This window comes from Lepidochelys kempii, chromosome 2, assembly GCF_965140265.1.
Source record: "Lepidochelys kempii isolate rLepKem1 chromosome 2, rLepKem1.hap2, whole genome shotgun sequence".
In the NCBI taxonomy this organism is placed as follows: Eukaryota; Metazoa; Chordata; order Testudines; family Cheloniidae; genus Lepidochelys; species Lepidochelys kempii.
In genome coordinates, this window is record NC_133257.1 from 122,501,656 (window position 1) to 122,522,428 (window position 20,773).

The following is a 20,773-nucleotide window of genomic DNA, read 5'->3' on the forward strand; positions in this document are numbered from 1 at the left end:
TGAAATAAATGAAAGCCACTCACCTGATCAAGTAAGTTTGTACAGTGCTCTGGATGCTGTTGAACAGTGCAGTTTTTTCTTCTCCAATCCACTACCCCATTCTGTTCAGAGTGTTTTATGTTAAGGCCATCCAGTGAAGAACATTTTGTACTGCTAGTGCTGGTGAAAAACACAAGTATAAAAAACTTCTGAGATTTCCATAACAGCATGCCCAATTTTGTAGCATATTGGGAAGATAGGTGTTTTCAAAATAATTAAAATCTTTCTCTCAATAGATCTCTAGGTGGAACACGTTTTGTGTGTATTTATTTTTAAACACACAAAAATGGCTGTAAGCTAGATCAACATTAAAATTTACTTTACTTAACAGGCAGTTATATACTAGGAATACTTATGGAGTGTGTACATGTGTGGTAGTGTTACTACTGGGGGAATTCTGCACCACTGCGCATGTGCAGCATTTATGTTCCCTGAAGATTTCTTTGCATCCCTGCAGAAAAATGACCAACAGTGAAGCAAAGGGAAGTCACAAAAGCAGTCATGCAACCTTCCCCAGCAGTATATTCTGGGTGTCAGGACAGCCAGCAGAGAGGTAAATCACTGTGGGGCAGGAGGCAGGACTGGGGAAGACCTGCCTGGCGGCTCCTACCCTGCGCCTGGCTCACCTGCTAGTCCTGGCTGGGCTGGGGAGAACAGGACTTCCTCTTCCCCTGCACAGAATCTGGGGCTGGGTAAGACCCACCCCCAGATTTCTCCCCTGGCTGCAAGAAGCTCTGCCAACTCCCCCAACCCCCATCCCGCTTCCTGCATCCATCACTCCTCAGCTGCAGGGGGAGGGACCCCTGTACAAGCAGCTGCTTCCCCATCAGCCCAATCCCCATGCATCCAGACCCCCCACCCGAATACTCTCACTTTCCTGTCAAGCCTCCCCTCCCCCAGACTCAGAACCCACATCATGAACCCCACTCCCCCTGAACCTGGACCACCCCGATGACCCATCTGCACCTAGATCCAAGCCCCAACCAGTTGCACCTAGATCCCCAACCAGCTGAGACCCACTTTCCCAGCATCTGGATCTCCCAGTGAGCCCCACCCCACAGAGTTCTATCCCCCCTACACCCAGACCCCCCCCACTGAGCCCCAAACACCTTCACTTGGACCCCTCCTGCACAGTCCCATTACTGTTGCACCCAGAACCCTGCAACAAGCCCCTGTGCATCCAGATCCCCCATACACCTGGATCCCCCACTGAGCTGCCCGCACACAGAACGCTTTCAACCCACACTGGGAGCCCCTCCACACTTGGATCCTGCCTTGCTGAGCCTGCCTGCCCACATGAATGGACAGGGCCCTTGGGTGTCTCTAGGGCAGGCCCAGTCCTTATGCTGTGTCAGGGTTGGGTGCAGCCTCACTGCTGAGTCCAAGTCCCAGGCGAGGGAACGGGGGGTGGGGGTGGTGGAAAGAGCTGAACAGTGAACTCCCACCTCTGTGCAGCCAGTGGCCTGTGATCCCCGATGCCATGCTGGAGCCTTCACATTTGACAAATAAAATTTGCAGAATTTTAAAATATTGTGCACAGAATGCCCTCAGGAGTATAAATGTGTTCTGTTAGAGAGTGTGATTTCTAAAGAACCCTAAATTGTTATATTATCTATTATATGTAGATAAGCCCTTACGTTACACAAAATTTAGAATATTTACAAACTCACAAATCCTAATAGCTCATAGAAATGTTTCACGATTCATTTCCTTTTTTCACACTTAAAAAGGGAAAGTGGTTAAACAGCAGTTTTCTAGATCTAGATTTTTTTTAAACTTGTTTTCCTTCTCCTCTAAACTTCAAAAATGTTGAAAAAGTGACTACATACTTCAAAAATATATACAAGAAAATTAGAAAAAGCTGTGTAGGACTATCTTCAAACCACATTTGTGCTCATTTCTACAACCATGTAGCAGAATTTAAAACTATCCCTTTGGTTGCATATTCTCTGTTCCCACACTAACTACTTCTGAAGAGTGCTGAGAAATCTAAACTAGTGTTCTGCATTTACTTTGGACCTCAATGCCTTCCACTCAAACCACATGTGGCAATAGTCAGCCTGATTGATTTATAACTAAGTACAGACACATTGATCAGCATGGACTCCTGTAACAAGATTTCTGATGGGGGTCACCAGGCCATATGGACCTATAATCCACCCTTCATCTGTCATCCACAAATGTGCCCCACTCTTGACTAAGAACAAAAAAAAAAAAACAATAAAGTGTCTTATACATTTATAACCAATTTTTTTCTATATGACTTTTTGCTTTTAAATACATTTTAAAATTAATTGTTCTTGCCAGCTTCATGAAAGCACTGCAATACAAAATACTTTATTCCATTCCTGGGACGGTGGCACTCTAGTGCCGTACAAGGCAATAGGGATTCTAGAGAGCTTCATTACCAAGCACCTCTGGAAGATATTAAAGGAGAGGTGAGTTAAATGGTCCAATGAATCCTCAGGAAATAGTTTGAGTAAACCTTGATCAGAACTCAGTCTTGAATAGTCTTGGAATAGACTCACTTAAAAAGGTCCATAACTAATGTACAGGAGTACTTTGGAAGCTTCTGCTAAAGAGTCAGCTGATGAAGGGTTAGGGGCAGGGACTGTTTCAATGTACCACTTGCTGCTTTTCCAAAGACACTAAGTAAGCTTTAAGACTATTTGAGTCTTCATTTCAGATTCCTAACCTTCTCTCTTTAAATAAATTTGTGCTTTTTCTAAAAAAAGAGTGATGGTAGGACTTAAGCCAGAATGTGCAGAAAGGTGCTATATAATCTTCTCTACAGTGTACCACCACTACTCCAGAGATATAATTTTCCTGACCCAAGATTTACACCAGATTCATATGGACGAGTATGTAAGAACTGACTGACAGAAACTTACTTCACCTAGGAGACTCCATTGATATTTGAACACATGAACAGATGGAGACTGAAGTTATCCACAGGACGGGAGACTACTTTGGGGGGAAGGGAGATTTTAGAATAGCCAGATGACTTCTGTCCCTGTCTTAGCTGCTGTAAGAAGGGAGAAGTCAAGACATTTCCCCCACTTTACAGAAACCAGCAGATTCAAGATAGGAGAGAAGAGACTGTTTCTCTCTTCCATCAGCTTGTGGATGGAGCACTTCAAGTTTCAGATTGCTACTACCTGCACCCCTGTACCATCCCATCAACGGGGTTAAGCAAAGTGCTGTATTTTTTTTTTTTTTTAAGTTAACAGAACCTTCATCTTACATATCCAATAGGTTTAGTTTAGCCCTAATTGATTAGGTCTACAGACAAAGGTGTGGCATGGAACAAGTTATAGTTTCCAGAGTAAGAAAGAACGAAATTTAGATGGAGCATGATGATAGATATATGCATTGTGACAAAGTTCCTCCTCTGCCTTGGTGGGTCCTGCACTTATTGGTGGATTTTCTCGCCTCAGAGGTTCACAGCAGCCCTCAGTTTAGCCACTTTCATGGCTCAAATCTACCGTTCACTCAGTTAGCCTCATCACTGCCCAGCACGGGGAAAGGAAGAAGAAAAATCCCCGCAGTCTCTGCTGATCCACCTAGTGGATCGGGGAACAGGCCAGAGACCTTCCCCTCTGGTGGAACCCACAGTCCAGTTCGACTCCTCCGGTATCATGGAGGGATGGGGGAACCCGGGCCCATCCTCTACTCAGGGTTCCAGCCCAGGGCCCTGTGGATTGCAGCTGTCTACAGTGGCTCCTGTAACAGCTGTGTGACTGCTACAACTGGGATACTTCCCCATGGCCTCCTCCCAACACCTTCTTTATTCTCATCACAGGACCTTCCTCCTGATGTCTGATAATGCTTGTACTTCTCAGTCTTCCAGTAGTATGCCTTCTCACTCTCAGCTCCTCGCACACCACAAACTGAAGTGAGCTCCTTTTTAAAACCCAGGTGCCCTGATTAGCCTGCCTTAATTGATTCTAGCAGCTTCTTGATTGGCTGCAGGTGTTCTAATCAGCCTGTCCGCCTTAATTGTTTCCAGAAAGTTCCCGATTGTTCTGGAACCTTCCATTACCTTACCTAGGGAAAAGGGACTACTTAACCTGGGGCTAATATAGCTGCCTTCTAGCACTCTCCTGTAGCCATCTGGCCCAACCCTGTCACAGTATGTATGTATGCAAAACGGAAAATTAGCTTCTCTACTTACTCTGTGCCAGGAGCCACAGAATTTAAGATACATATTGATACTTACGCTAGATATTTTGCAGTTTCTGGTTTTGCTAGATTTTTTTTGGTCAAGATGCTATAAAAGGTATATATAGAAATGACGAAGAACAAAATGGCAGGCTATAAAGCACCTTGCATACAGATTTTCTGGGAAAGCAAAGCTGCTGTAAAAAGATTATATATAAATGCTGTAAGTCTTGATACTAAAATGCCTGAACCAGAGTGCCAGGCATTAAACGAGGATATTGGAAACTTGGTGTAATGAGGATAATTAATAGTACACAACACAATATATATAGGAATCAGAGTCACATATAAAAAAATATATTATAATTGGAAAAATACAGAGAATGGCAACAAAAATGATTAGGGGTATGGAACATCCTCCATATAAGGAGAGATTAAAAAGGACTGTTGGAAAAGAGAAAAGCTTGGAAAAAAGAGACAACTAAGGAGGGATATGATAGGGGTCTATAAAATCATGAATAGTGTGGAAAAAACACTTCCTTATGCACTATTTACCCCTTTACATAAACACAAGAAGTAGGAGTCACAATGAAATTTAGAAACAGCAAGTTTAAAACATATGGAAGTACTACTTTACACAACACAGTCAAGCTGTGGAACTCATTAACAGGGAATGTTGTGAAGGTCAAAAATATAACTGTCCAAAAAAATCAGATGAGTTCATGGAGGATAGCTCCATCAATGACTATTAGCCAAGATGGTCAATGATGCAATCCCATGATCCAGGTATCCCTAAACCTCCAACTGCTTGAAGCTTGGACTCGACAACAGGGGATGGATCACTCAATTGTCCTGTCCTTTTCATTCCCTCTGAAGCACCTGGCATTGGCCACTATCAGACAACAATACTAGGCTAGATGGACCATTGGTCTGACCCAGTATGGCCATTCTTTGAGTAAATACCTTCCACAAATTTCTGAATAGGCTTATTGTTAGTATTCCTCATTAATAATTCAAGGACTAAAATATACATGGAAAGCATATCTAAGATTTTTTTAAACTGCGTTGGCAGTAAAAAGGTGTTTACATTTACAATGGCCATAAACAAAAGTTAAGACTTCAACACTTTAGTTGATGGGCTATTGTAGGAATACAGTAACTGTACTTCCCCCATAGGAAAAATCTGAAAAGCCACACAAGAGGGATGATTCAACAATATGAGGAATTACCCGGGGCTGGTGTGTGTGTGTGTGTGTGTGTGTGTGTGTGTGTGTGTGTGTGTGTGTGTGTGTGTGTGTGTGTGTGTGTGTGTGTGTGTGTGTGTGTGTGTGTTCTTGTACGCCAACTATGTAAGTATTCAATATGTGATTGTCTGATTTATGCCAGAAGTGTTGTGAACCTTTACTGGTAACAGACTTGGCCCCTACCGGGCAAGGGCCTAATCTTGGGGAAAAAGAAAGCTAGTTTGTGGTTATGATGTTCTGTATGCTCCCTGAATAACAATGCCATTTTTTGTAAGACCGTCCCAAAATTCTTTGGAACCAGCTAGTTATCTTTCAAATCTCATTCCCAAGGCTTAATACCAAGGAACATGGATTACCTTTGGAAAAGAAATGTATGAGTTACCTGATGTACATGTTAGGCAACTACATTTTTTAAAAACATGTTTTAGGAAGAATTATCCAGGGATGTCTTCCAACTGAACTACTTTCTTCTTAAAGTTTTAATATTAGGACAACTTAATATACCTTAAGACAGTTTGAAAAAGCCTTGATCGAAAAGGAAACTTACATGTCCCTAAAGTTTCAAGCAACTAATAAATATGAATTTATTTAAGTTTGACTTTAAAGTAGACATGCTAGTTTTGCAAACCTTAATACCTACTTGGCAACAGGACTTTTCCCATTATGTTTTTTGTGGACTGATGTGTGCTGCATTACATCTGGGGGGGAAAAAAAACACAAATCAGCAATTCCAATAGTAACAATTGTTTCTATTACAAGTCAATCCAGGAAAATAACCCAACCAGTAAAGGTTCTCGACTATATTTCACTGAATGTTTTGGTAGTGACAGGAAAGACAAATGCTACTATAAATACAGATCCCAGTTTTACAATCTGATCCACATGAGAGGACCCCATACACTTGCACAGAAGGCCACTCAAGTCAACAAACAATGCATGGAAGCAGGGGTCATTTGACATGGTTCAGATGGCTGGACTGGGGACCTTCATCCTGTTTCCCAAAAAAGTTACAAAAATAGCAAAAAGCACACAGAGAAGTGAACACTTCATAAGCAACTGGGATTATTTTCTCACCAACAGACTAACCATAGGTGCCCTGGTTGGGTCAGCAGATGATGCCAGATTTAGCTTAATGGAATACGGGGGAAAAAAAACAAACAAAAAAACCCACCACAGTCAAATCAAAATGAAAAATGGAAATCTGTTTCCTTTCTCCAACTCCTGGATATTGCCCCAGAAGGTTAATAAGGTACTGGTAGGTGATGAACTGCTGAATGAGTAAGTTCCTGCATTGATATAATGCATTTAGAATCTGAGATTAGTTACAATTTAAGCCAACCTTAAAAATAATAGCATGTAGATGTGGAAAAATGTTCATTATTTTTAACCGTAAGTCCTTGGAGCAGTGACCTTGTCTTTTTACCTCTCTGAAGTACAGTATATTTATTATACTGCCAAAAGTAAAATTTCCCCAGGCCAACTGCTGCTGATTTTTGGCTTCTAAGTAACATCTTTGACTCCTTTGCTATTATTTCTGGGTTTTTCGATTTTTCTTTTGAAAGTTGCTATCATTTGCCTCAACTCCCTTAAAGATGCAGTTCAGAACAAGATCAAAATAGAGATCCAACTAGAAGCCTGAAGGCAGAGTGAGAATTGGACTTATTTGGAAAGTACAAAGTTTAAAAGCATTACCAAAGTTTACTCAAATGGCATTAAGCATGTACTCAAATGCATCTGAAATTTTAAAGTGGAAAAAGTTCTTATTTAAGGACAATATAAAGACAATTTGAACTATTTTCAAATGCATTCCAGAGTTTTCTTACTGTTATGTGTTTTAAGATAAATCAGTGCAATGGGTGGCATTTTCTTTCGAGAACAGAAAAAAGCTTTTCTGAATTGCATATAGTTTTCTAGTGGTAGAAGATATTGTCTCTGCCTTGAAGGGAACAAAATTTGATACAAATCAACCAACCCTGGCATTTATAGTACAGAACTTTAAGAATCCCGTTTTGCCAATGCATTGCAACAGAAACACAATGCGAGGATCCACTGGATAATGTATCTCCTTAACAGGGACCTGACCAAATAGCTTACTGGATATAACTGGTTGATAAAAGGAAGAGATACTTTGAAAAAGCGCTATTTTGTATTACCGCAGTACTATGGTGAAATAGCTAAAATTAAAGATAGTAACATTTCTACTAAAGGAGCAAGCAACCTATTGTGAGCTCTTATGAAACTGGAGGTTAAACAGGAATGTAGTCTTCTTGTCTCTTTAGCATTCCTACCTGATAGCCCACGCTGCTGCTGTCTTTTTTCACATTTCTTTATTTGAAAAGAGATTCAGAAAAGTTGCATCCAAAAGTACATCACACTCCACCTTGCATATCAGCATAAGAGGATAGGAATGGTAACAGTGTGTGCTAACAAAGAGTATGGTTTAACAGTCCTTTGTGTTGCATGCCCTCCTTTGCCTATCGAAAAGTCAAACTCGCGTACTGCTCAAATGATGCAAAACTGGCTTGGCATTCCTTTCAAAATGAGACTACTTATCCACTGGGCTAGTACATCCCATCAAAACTGTACCTGAGAAGTACCAGCTTCCATATCTGGAGTTCATTACCAAGATCAGAAGGATTAGAATCACTGTTAGTAACTGGCCACAATGCTACAGAAGTGCAGCTTTGGGACAAAACTAGAGGAATGAAGTATTTCCACAGAGAGGATCTTCATATTTAAGATGTTTTATAAATAAGTGTCAACTAAACAAACTGAAACAACACACTCAACATTAACCTGGTCGTAAAAAATAGGTAGACACATGAGAGAGTCAAATATCTGTGTGTCCATGTACTAACAAAAAACCCCACAATTCTTCCTAGCTGCTCAACCCAGCCTCTGCAAAACAACTCAAAAAGCAACCACACCTCCAAAGCCTTCCGAGTCACAAATGTAATGACCGTATTAGGTTACTGAAAGCACGCAGTAACAAAAGTTAAAATTTATATAGCAACTTTCATCCAAAGTCTTCAGCACTTTACAAGAGGTAGAAGTCAGTCAAATACATCATTTCTGTGACTATCAGCCTGGTAAAAATTTTACTCATTAATAGAACCTTTGAATATATGAATACCTTCCTCCTGACTTGAAGCCTCTGAACTGTCCTCCTTGAAGTGTTCTGATGCCTTAGCTGTCTTCAAAGAGGGTTGTAAGTTACCTGCAGAGAATAAGTTTTATGTAGTTTTCTAGGAAGATATTACAGCAACTAACTCAGGGCAAAAAGTTAGCTTCTGCAAGAGATACAGAAAACTAGAAGTTAAAGAAAGAGTGTGTGTGCGTGCGCACACACGCATGTGAGAGAAATAAATTGGGGGTTTTATACCAACTTAAAGATACCATCTTAATTTTATCTAGTTGAATAGCAGGTGAAGTTATGTGCAAATATCATTAAAACCAAAAAAGCATACTTTACATAGGTTTGCCAGTGCAATAAAAGCACTCAGCACATATTATAAATGAATTTAAGAAGTTGTGTTTCCTTGCGGTTCTAACACCTTAAAACTCCAATATGACATCAATATGAACTATACCAAGAACATACTCTCAAGACATCAAACCCTTCCAGGGCTGGCCATTTTGAGAGGAGGAGTGAACGAGTGTGCCATTTTAAAACTATGGTGCAGTTTTGACTGTTGGAGATTGTTTGAAGAGGGTTAAACAAACTACTTTAAAATCTCTTTGAAATGGGTTTAAATGCATTTTTGCAAGTTTTGAGTTATTTCTTAATCCTTTCACAATTATAGGTGAAGGTAATGTGGCATTAACTATAGTTAAGTCTGCCTAATACTTTCCACTGCAAGACCTCATTTGCAGTTACTTAGAATAGCCAAGCCAGCCACCAAGGCTAAAATTTTCTATACCAGGTATCTGCCTTGAGGTTGCCTTTTTTGCTGTCTGCTTGGGGGTGGGGTGGGGTGGGGGGAGAATTGGCAAAACATTTTTTCCCTATGTTAAAAGAAATTCTAACCGTTGTTTTGTTGAGAAACAAAAAGTACTCTCATGCTTTGGAACAGGAAATCTGACGGGGTGTTTGCTCTGGAATCATGGATTTTCCTTGACAGGAAAACACGATGAAGATTTGGCTGAATAATAAGTCTTTGGAAACTGTTTGCACATGTGGAGTAGAGGCTTATGGGAAGTAGCAACAAAATTTTCCTGAACACTGTCGATATTGAGCAAGCTTTTCCCCCAAAGCACAATCCAGGCTGGGGCTGAGTAGGCCTTCTGCTGCAGTTGCTTCTCCAGTCTGCTGGGAGGGGGTCGCTGTGACACTGGGAACCAGGACTGAGAGCTAGTAGACCATCTCACTGCTGGTGCCCAGGCATTGTGGACGACTGCTCACTGAATGGTTAGCAATTCAATATATTTACCCTCTATGCCTGGCCCTAAGCCTTATTTACTACACACCATTCAAAACTTTCCTTGAATGCAAATTTATTAAAATTTCCTCATGGGCTTTATGGTGTTTATCCCTATTACATAGGAGTGCTTCAAACACAGTGTATCTTCAAAACAGCCCTGTGATGCAAGATATTCAGTTACTCAACTGTAGACTGAGGGTCTAAGGCAGAGATTCAGGCCAAGATTGTCAAACATGTCCACTAATGTTATTATAGCACTTCAGATGTTCAAAGCACAACTCCTATTGACTTCAGTTGCAAATAATCAGCACTTCTGCAAGTCAAAGCATGGGTGTCTGAAATAGGGCACCCAGAAAAACAGTCACCAGTAAGTTTTGGTTTAAATAATTTTTCCAGTGTAACACAGGAACTATGGGGGGCAGGGGGACAGGAAGAGGAGAGAGAGAACGAACACACTTCTTCAGAGTGGCACTCAACTGCTTTAACCACAAGACTAACCTTTTGCTTCCTGCAGTACCCTGCCTCATTGGCAACTTAACTTCAAACTTCTGCAACAACTGAGGCAGTAGTCTAGCCCCCCAAACCACCACCACGCAAACATGGCCCACCCTGTGCAATGAATGCAGCAGGGTGTCCTTTGGAAAAAGGCGCGATGATATACCTGTATCCTAATGCACTTGCACCAGGGGGCAAAGTGAAGGCTGCATGACCAACATATGCTGCATAACAGATTTCCGACCCGGGAAATCTACTGCAGGATACACATTTGTCAGGCTGGGAGCCCAAAAGAGACTGGACAAGATCCAACACCTTTTGAAGATCAATTTGCCCCAACATTTACACAGTTGGTGCAAATCCTACTTTAAGCACTAAAGCATCCAGCAGCGAGGCATCTAGCAAAACATGAGGAATAGAGATAAGAAACTGCAGCTGATCTGAAGTCAGCCCAGTTGAATCCATAAATATTTTGTTTGAAGTCTATGAAGGTGTTTGTCATTCACTTTACAGGGCTGATCAACATGATATCAGCCTTGTTACAGAAGGCTTCAGGGAGGGTAGTAAAGATGATTAATGTACAAATTAATAATTCACAATAAGTTAATATTTTTCCCTTGTGCCTTGCAGTCCTTTACTCAATCTCTACAAATATATGGAAAGGTCTGCACATTATGCACTGGTTTGCATACTTGCATGGGAGGAAAAAAGATTTCCCTCCCAAAAGGCAGGATCAACCACTGACTGATGAGACTCAAAGCAAAGAGTATGATTCAGTTTTGAACACGCCTACAGTGGTCCTCTTGATAGAGGGGAAGCCAGGCCATAAATAGGTGAGATTCTATGGGGTACCCAAAATCAGGAAGCCCCAAATTGCTAAACACACTAAGTGTTGCCAACCTGCTAGAAACTCAAAGAAGGCAAAGAATATTCTACAAAATCTTCACAATCTCATTCTAGATTTGTATTCTTGAGCAGAGGGCAGTGAATAGTCACTTCTACAATGGATAAAAGTAACTTGGTGGCAGGAAGAAAGTCTTAAAGCTTCTTCGTATTATACAAAAGAATATTTAGAAATTTCTTACTGTGAGTGTGCAAAGATTCTGATGAAATTGACTGGAAGAAGTTGTACACTCTCTGACTCTGCAGAAATACCTGTGATGTATTTGAAAATAGCTGCCTGAAATAAAACAGAGTTTTCAGTTATTTTAAAGACATTAGTTTTTAACGTTAAACCATATGTCATTTAAAACCATCCTAAATTAACCATGAAATTTAAAGTTTAGTTTTCATTAACACTTAATTTGGCATCGACAATATAAAACAGTCCATCTTTGTCTTTTGAGCTAGTACAGTATTGTTAGAGTACAGACCTCACAAAGGAGTAGTTAAAAGCAAAACCAATACTTATAAAGAAGTCTCAATGTTAATCTAAAAACATCCATTCATATCGAATTTTTTTTTTAAATTCCACATTTTTGGCTTCAGACTAGCTTGAACTCTTTAACCATCTGAAATAATCTGTAACATTCATAAGCAAGACTTGGGGCTATCGGACCATGGAATGTGTGCTCCGGCATCTTAAAATTTTTTGAACCTGAGCACAAGGTGCTACCAAAAATCCAGTCCATCAATTTATTCTTTTACATGTAGATTTAAATTTGTCTATGGAAATACATTAGAGTAGTCTGAATATTCTTGGAGGTAAACATGAAAAAGGACTGGATTTTCAAAAGCACTCACTCAGTGTTCATCTAAATCTGCTCCCACTGAGTCAACGATAAAGCCCATGAGCCTTCAAATAGGAGAAGGCTTAGGCTAACATCATCAAGTACTTTGAAAATCCCAGCCCAAGTTCCAGTTTTTGCTTGCTGAAGAATATTACCCATTTCCATTTTCCAGAAAACTATGCTTTCCATTGCTGAAAAACTTCAAGTTGTATCACATTTAAAACAACAACAAAAATTTAACTCTGTCCTGCAGTGACACCATGAGGGGAAAAAAAGTCAGTTTAATCTAACCTGGAACCACAATGCCATAATCATATGGTTAATGCATGGCCTCACAGAACAGTTAACAATGTTTGGGTATCTTAACCACATTTCCATACCATAACATGTTTGAATTTCTTTTAAGTGTAACCTTAACAGAATTTCCTGGCTTTGTAATTCTTTCGTAACCATGCATTACAGCCTCCGTCACCCTATTAGCCCTAAAGATACGTACTCTCCAACCTGAACTCTATTTTAGAGAGTGGGTGTCTTGGAATTTCTATTAAAACCAATTTGGGACTCTCAAATTCTACATATAGCTAGCCTATTGAATTCCATATTCACATGATACTACCCTTATCCATTCTCTTCCAAGCCGTCTTGTTTGTCACTCATTGCCTCTTATCTTACATGAAACTATTAGCCATTTGGGGTACTGTCTTCCTATAGTGTTTGTACAGCTCCGAATACAATAGAGATCTGATCCCTGGATATAAGGCCACCACATAATGTTACCCCAAGACAAGCATTTTCTTGAGTACAGCAGCTAATTATTAAGAGTATCTTCCTAAGAGTGTCTCAGTTGAATATACCTGGCTCTCAAAGATAAACAGTTGCTGTTTCACTTAGCCACTGCCAGTCCATTTTGCCTGTAAATACTCTGCTCCATGAGCACAATTAATTCCCACTAAAGTCAATGGATTAAGTCTGGTAGCCACTAGACATTTTGGTATTTAGTTTTATTCTGCAGTACATATTCACAAAAGACGTAAGAGGGAGGGAAGAAAGCAGAGAAAATGGGATCAATGGGGAGAGGAAAAAGAAAAAAAAAGACCAAACACTAGTTGAGGGAAGGAAATGCTCATTTGACCTGGAAATGAGAAATCAAATTTTCTTTTCCTTCAAAGTTAAGGGGAGGAGGGGAGAGAAAAAGAAAAAAAGACAAGGAAGAGAAGAGAAACGGGACAGAATAAGATACATGTTTCCACACATGACTCATTTTATTGTACTTTTCTGAAGAAGTCCAGAGCCTCTAAGGAAGTCTTATCACAGGATGCCATGCTGCTGACAGCTCACTTGACTTAAGTGGTTCTTTTCAAGGAAAATAATTTGTCTGCCCAGCTGGTTACCTTATTATTGGCTCTAGATCTGGGTGCCGCCGTTCTTCCTTCTTCTGGAAACCCTGATTTAGTGCTCGTAAAATGGTCTTGTCGAACGCTTCAGATGACAGTTCCTTTGGAAGCTGGTGAAAGGGTTCCAAATATGAGTTGCGCATTATCATATTCAAAGTCTTGACAACAGTACTCTTTATATATGCAATTATACTCCTTACTTAGCAGCACTGAGCTTGGATTTTCTTTTTAAAACAAATCTCATTGCTCTAGTACTGCGTACTATGGTTAATAGCAAAACAATTTGATAGAGAACTGTGAATACTAAAGTGCCCGAGGCCATTTAAATGTTCCAATTTAGCTGGAGACAAAAACGTTAACATTCTTTACTCTAAAACTTCCAAATGATGTGCTGTAGTATGAAAGCATGAGATGGGATTCTAATCATGAAAATTTCTCTAAAAAAATTGATTTTTTATTTGAGAAATGTTAGCAGTCCAATCTCAATTTCCAAAATTTAACTGAATAGCAATACTGCACCTTTTAACCTCTAGTGACAATCAGTTATGATCACAATGTTCTATAGTTTACAAAGAAGCAGTTGTCCATCAGCAGCATCCTTCAGCATATTTGAAATGACTGAAGTCAGAGCGCTAGCTGGGAACTGTATGTTATTCACTGGCCAGGAATTAAGAATTTCTTGCACCGCATGAGGAACTATTGCATTAAATAAGAGGTACCAATATGCGCTACTTCTAGGTAGCAACTTAGAAAACTTGACATAGAATCAGAATTTCTAAATAAAAACCTGCAAATTAACACCCCACCCAAAGAGTAATGAAGGCATAGAAAAAAAGAAAGTGGCAAATGTCAGAAGTTGTGTTTTTTACTCCCCACTTCATGAAGCGGGCACTGGTCTCATGGACTAGACCACAGCAGCTAGTGGAAGCAGAGGAAACATGAAGACTCATGAAATAGAATATTCCTAAATCAAGTGTGTGTAAAGTGCCCGTCTTCAGCTCTAGGACTAGGTCCTTTCATAAGAGCTTATGTTATATAGGTGTTTGGTTTTTAAGATACACAGACATCAGAGACTTAGTGCTAAATTAGCGGTAATGAGAAAGGAGATTTTGACCACAGAAAATACAAACTTTAAACTCAAATCAAAGTGTTGGAAGTAGGAATGTCTTAGACCAGAATGGAAATCTATGAACTAGGGAAGGCTTGATGAGATCTACAGCACAAAAATTTTGATGTGTGTGTATCCAGAGATGTCATCTTAAATATCTGACAGTTTAAAGGGTCAAGACCTGCATTCTTAAAGTGCCTGCTTTGAAACCCATTGTGTAAAAAGTTAATTTGGATGAAAGAACTTAGTAAAATTGTCAAAACATACCTAAGTCAATCATCATGAGAGATATAGGGATGCACAGATCTGAATAGACTGAAAGTTCTCATGGAAATTCAGTTAATGGGATCTTTCCAAGAAGAAATGGAAATGTTAGAATGATCTTGAATAGTCCTTTGCTTTATGGGGTTTGTTGTAATGAAGGGGACTGAATTAATCTGTCCTACATAGGGTATTTCTATTCCACAGAGTAGCTTTGTGGAATAAATAAGATCCCCCTACCCAACATTGTAGAGGTGCATAAATGAGCAAAATGATGAAATTTCCCCATTATGCTTTCTTGGGCCACTAAAGTGAGGGAGTCATGTAGCAGTTTGAGATGGAGATTGCAGATGCAGCCTTGGCTCAGCTTCATTTCCCTCTGGAAGCAGAGCTTCTTTTTCTGCTACCTTGAAGAGAAGAAATCTTGAAAGTGCTCATCTTTGTATGTTGTATGAGCAAAATTCCCTCTTGAACTGCTTAACTGATGGAGTGAACATTTTCTTCTAGACTTCAGTAACTGAACAGACTAGAACCTCTTAAATGAATTTCTCCAGAAACTTTGGAAGTGAATGTTGAACACTAATAGTCTAGGTAACACAGGAAAGAGCTTTAAATCCATGGTCTATTTATTCCAATGTCCTATCTGATAGAAGCCAACTGATAGGATCAGAAGAAACCTTGCAGCAGGTAGATATGGGACAGACTGTCCTCCTTAAGGTCTCATCAAATACCTACTACTTGGAGAACGACTACCTACCAGACCGCATGCTTATCCAGTTATCCCTTTCAGAATTTAACAAACTGTTTGTGTTAGCCATACAAAATGTTGAATCCCTCTCTGAATTTTGCTAAATTCTTGGCCTCAGCAACATCCTGTGAGTCTAATTCCTTTAATCAGTTTCACTGAATGTCCAATTATTCTTGCATTATGAGGGTAGAACAGAAGCTCCCTATCTACCTACTCTATAGCATACAGTAGGACCTCAGAGTTATGAACACCTAAGGAATGGCGGTTGTTCATAACTCCGAAATGTTCATAATTGAACAAAATGTTATCGTTCTTTCAAACTAACATTGACTTAATACAGCTTTGAAACTTTACTATGCAGAAGAAAAAGGCTGCTTTTAACTGTCTTAATTTAAATGAAAAGCACAGAAACAGTTTCCTTGTCAAATCTTTTTAAAATCTTTCCCTTTTTAGTAGTTTACGTTTAACACAGGACCGTACAGTATTTGCTTTTTTAGTCTCTGCTGCCTGATTGCATACTTCCGGTTCCACATGAGGTGTGTGATTGACTGGTCAGTTTGTAACTCTGAGGTTCTACTGCAGGTTTTATATACTTTTATCATATCCCCCTCTTATTTGTCTTTTTACTGTAAGGAAGACTGGGAATCCTTCATACAAGGATTTTTCTGTGTCTGTAATCACTCATCCTTCTCTGAACTGCTCTAGGAGCTAAATGACTTTCATCGAAAGAGGTATCAAATACAAAAGCAGCAACCTGAGTATGGATATATATGAGAGTTACTTACCCGTAAAACTACACAGTCACACTGTTATTGGGAGATGCACCAATAGAACAATGGAAACCACTAAAAGCAGTGCCCTGTCTTGCCAGACTTTACTCCACATGCTTGGTATCAAAAGGATAGAAGAGGGAGGCAATAAAGGAGATCTGTTCCCCAATTTAGCAGAAAAGCCTCTGAAGTGACTAACATCTTCATCTGCCCTAGAACAGAACCTCTGACATTGGTATTGTGTCTTGTTATAAACTAACTAACTATCAGACAGATGTATTCCCACCTGAAAAATATCCATTCTGCAGCTGACTTTCAGGGACCATACCGGTACCACTGGTTCTGGCTGAATTAGTCTGCCAGGATATTGATTCTCCCTATTAGGTAGTGTAATATCATTACAGCTATCCTGTGGCTCACTTCTCTCAGAGAACCACTGCCGCCTTGCAGAGTCATCTGGTGTGGATCCCTCCCTATTTGTTAGGTACAGTATTTGACCATTATGATGCTGGCCAATCATTTGTATTGCATTGTGCAGCCAGTCTGGATCAGGGTCATGCATACTCCAACTACATCCATACCTGCTGGATTCTGAATGGCTAAATCTCTAGGCTTAGCTCTGCACCTGGAAGCAGAAATGAACAGGAGTCTGGCTAGGCTTCTTAGCACTTGAGAGGTTACTAGAAAGCTGAGGAAGGTCTCTTAGAACCCTTCAAAGCTCTCAGATCTAGAAGTCTTCCAAATGAAAAAGTGTATAACATTCAAAAAGTCTGGAATTGTACGCTGAGCAAGAAGGGTTTTCCAGTATGAACTTAAATCTTATTCCCCTTTTAGGATAGCAAAGCTCCACCAAACACTGATAATTCATATGCACTGGGGTCCATCAAGATGCTCTTTGTATAAAGTTATGTTAACAGGGTAATAGTAACACAAGAAGCCATTTGAGCCAAGCTCTCATTTACACTCTGAATCATTGGGAGAGGTAAAGAAAGATTCTCTAGGGTAGGCACAACCCAAGAATAGCCACTGAGGTGAGGAATGGATGCAAGACCACAGTAGCTAGGATGATAGCACTGTTTTAACCCATTTTACAGGACACAATGGACATACAGCACAAATATCCACTAGTTTACTCATATTTTGTGAGCTCCTCAGAGAAGGGGACTGCATTTGTCTTACAACACCAAGTAGAAAATTGTAAAAAGTTTGGTATTCTTGGCTTTGCACCAGTAATTAAGTTATTTTCCCAGAGTAGTACTAACATGTTTATTAGCACCCATGTAGTCCATGTAGCCATGTCCAGTGTTAGCTCCACTGGGACCATAAAGAAAGCCAGCCTTACAGTTTTAGGACAGCTCAGTTAGAACCAAAAGGGTACGAAGATTTGTCTCCCATCTCAAACTACCATCTCCTGCCAACCAAGGAACCATATCTTCTAGTCCTGCTTGGGCAAAAGGATGGTCAACATACTTTGGAAAGTAGCAGCCGTGTTAGTCTGTATCCGCAAAAAGAAAAGGAGTACTTGTGGCACCTTAGAGACTAACGAATTTGAGCATAAGCTTTCGTGAGCTACAGCTCACTTCATCGTACTTTAAACATGTATGTATATGTTTATCATTTAGCTAGTGATAGAGGTATACAAGAAAGAATCTGTGTAAGGGCCTTCGCTCACTGTGACAGTCTGAGGCCCTGTTCTTTGGCCAATGCCTTTGGCTAAGCAGCAGACAGAGCCATAAGCTGGGAAGCGTATGGTCACATACTTTGGAAAGGAATCTATGACCATACAATGTACGTTCCTTTAAACAATGTCTAACATGCATTGGTGTTCATTCAATCAGTGCTTTCCTGAAAGCCAGAAGTCTGGCAATATTCTCAAGCTTCTGTCATTAAAGCTCAAGAGACAGAATCATCATCATCTAGTAGTGCCCTATCCCATGAAATTCGAGTGTGATGTACAGTACTCTGCTTGTACGTTGCTTACACTTGAATACATACTTTTAGTAGGAATTCCTGCAGCTCCTGGTGTGTTTTTGTTACACATGTTACAGAAAGATCAGACCAGGTTACCTGATAGGAAGGGAGAGGAGAAGAGGAGAAAAGTTACATCATGTTTCTTACCTTGCATTATACCATTTAATTATGTTTAGTACATCTACAGCACTGTCCATTTAAAGATAGTATACAAATTCCCACTGCAATTAAGTATTAATATCCATTTTGGCAAAATATAGTCTCCTTTGGAAAGTGTGGCCCTAACTAACAACTTTGGATCTCCTCTAAAACAGTGGTTCTCAACCAGCTGTCCGGGGGCCCCTTGGGGGCTGTGAACAGGTTTCAGGGGTCCTCCAAGCAGGGCCAGCATTAGACTTGCTGGGGCCTAGGGCAGAAAGCCGAAGCCCCACTGTATTGGGCTGAAGCCCAGGGCCCTGAGCCCCGTGACCTGGGGCTGAAGCCAAAGCCTGAGTAACTTAGCTTCATGGGGTCCTGTCGCATGGGGGCCCCAGGCGATTGCCTTTCTTACTACCCCCTAACGCTGGCCCTGGCTTTTATATGCAGAAAACCAGTTGCTGTGCCACTGGTGGGCCGTGGAGTTTTTACAGCATGTTGGGGGGGGCCTCAGAAAGAAAAAGGTTGAGAACCCTGAGTCTAAAAGACAACTCAGACACTTTCTGGAGGAACAAGCACCAACAAATCAATCATCTCTAGAGTGTGAGGGAGTGATGGTGGGGGAAGAGAGGAAATCAAGCTGGGCACACAAGATTAGTGCACACTTGAAAATTTGGGCCTAAAATCATGCATCTGAGGCTATACAACTAAATTACTAGAAGAAGCAGTATTAGTGGTCAGTAATTACTGGCTCCCAGTACCAGACAAGCCCAGTAAAACCATACTGTTTCTTTAGAGGAGACGATCCCAAGTGAGGCATACAAAGTCTAGTTCCACCACTCCTACTTGGGTAAGTCAAAACCTCTGTTCAGTTACTCTGCCAAATGATATAGTTAGCTCTCTCCTAAAGTTAAGGAGATTTAATGTTTAAAAAGCCATACAAGAGATGGATGTAGGATGCAGTAAGTATTGTAAAAGTTTGCATCAAAAAGTGTTATGAAGTTAGACCCCAAATTCTGGTATTGTTTATACATTATATCAGTGCTTCTCCATGCTTTGCTGCACTAGCCCAATATGTGAACAGCAAAATAAAGGCTCCATATAATTACTTTTAAAGTGAAGAGTAAATTCTATTTCCCTCCTCTGCTAAGTGGCTCAGTTTCCTAGCTTCAGACTTAAACTTTAGAAAGTCCTATATACCAGGAAGTGGAGCTGACAGCTCAAAATAAGAGGGTATTTAGCAGTAGCTGAATGGATCTAACCACCACCATTTTCAGTCGAGATTCTGGGGAGCCTTGTAAGCTGCTATGCTTGTGGAGGATGACCGTTTCTACAACCTTATATTTACTGAAGGGTAGAGAAGAACTTACAAGGCAGATCTCTCAAGTGGTTTGGAGCAAAAAGGATAAGAGCTGAATAGAGGAGATCTAGTTGTTTGGGTTCCTAGATGTGCTGGAGAAGAAGGAGCTATTCTCTACCCTACGAGTACAAAGGGAGTGGAGCTGGAGAATTCACTTAAATGCCTTCCAGCAAGTCTCTGCTCCTTTCCTACTTCATGTAGGATTTCAAGACTACTATCATGATAATCTGCAGACTGGCTCTCTGAAACACCTTTGAGTTATTCATGTTTATGTCACTAATGGATTATGTGATGGATGGAGATGGTTGTCTAAAGGATATGTCTATGCTGCAGATGGGAGCATGCCTCCCAGCCAAGGTGGGCTCACATTAACTTTGCTCAAGCTACTGCGTTAGAAGTAGCAATGGGTGCTGGGGTCAGCAACGTGTCTATACACTGACACAAGTCTCCATGGTAATTTTTCAAAAAACTGAATGACTGAATGACATACTCCTCTCTCCCCCACAACGTCCATCACGAAGTACGGTAATTTTGTCAAGTGTCCGTTGTGCAACATGGTGGTGCCGACCCCTGGTGTAGATATTGTGGCACAGGCAGTGGTTTGGGCGAGCCTTCTGAGCTCATATCCAGAGGGGTAGGCAGAGTTGGTCTCTGGTGGCTACTCAAGCTTAACTGCCCATGCCGCAATGTCCAACGTACTATTTTTAGCATGCTAACTCAAGTAGAGAGAGCACAAGTCTGTCTACTGGGCAGGAAGGCTCGCTCCCAGCTGAAATATAGACAAACCAAGTTTCTGGTTGTTCTCAAATAGCCACTTTGACACAGTTAAGATTGCTTCAATGACAAAAGCCTGTGCATCTGGGCCCCTAAAGCCCCTGCGTTCCAGGTGGCCCTGCCTGCCGGAGGTGGGAAGCTCCCAGAATCGTAGCCATGGGG

General features: G+C 40.7%; 1 protein-coding gene across 2 annotated transcripts in view; it reads right to left on the reverse strand.

Moving 5' to 3' along the window:
- ZCCHC2 (zinc finger CCHC-type containing 2) overlaps window positions 1–20,773 on the reverse strand; it is a 73,392-nt gene that overhangs the window by 28,375 nt on the left and 24,244 nt on the right. Inside the window, exons 4-9 of one of the 2 annotated variants that reach the window (XM_073332221.1) lie at window positions 18,367–18,438; window positions 13,482–13,594; window positions 11,446–11,540; window positions 8,578–8,661; window positions 6,085–6,142; window positions 24–159 (exon numbers count right to left, since the gene is read on the reverse strand). In XM_073332221.1, the coding sequence (XP_073188322.1) occupies window positions 24–159; window positions 6,085–6,142; window positions 8,578–8,661; window positions 11,446–11,540; window positions 13,482–13,594; window positions 18,367–18,438 (558 nt within the window). The remainder of the gene's footprint in view (window positions 1–23; window positions 160–6,084; window positions 6,143–8,577; window positions 8,662–11,445; window positions 11,541–13,481; window positions 13,595–18,366; window positions 18,439–20,773) is intronic. The other variant, XM_073332222.1, reaches the window with a different exon arrangement.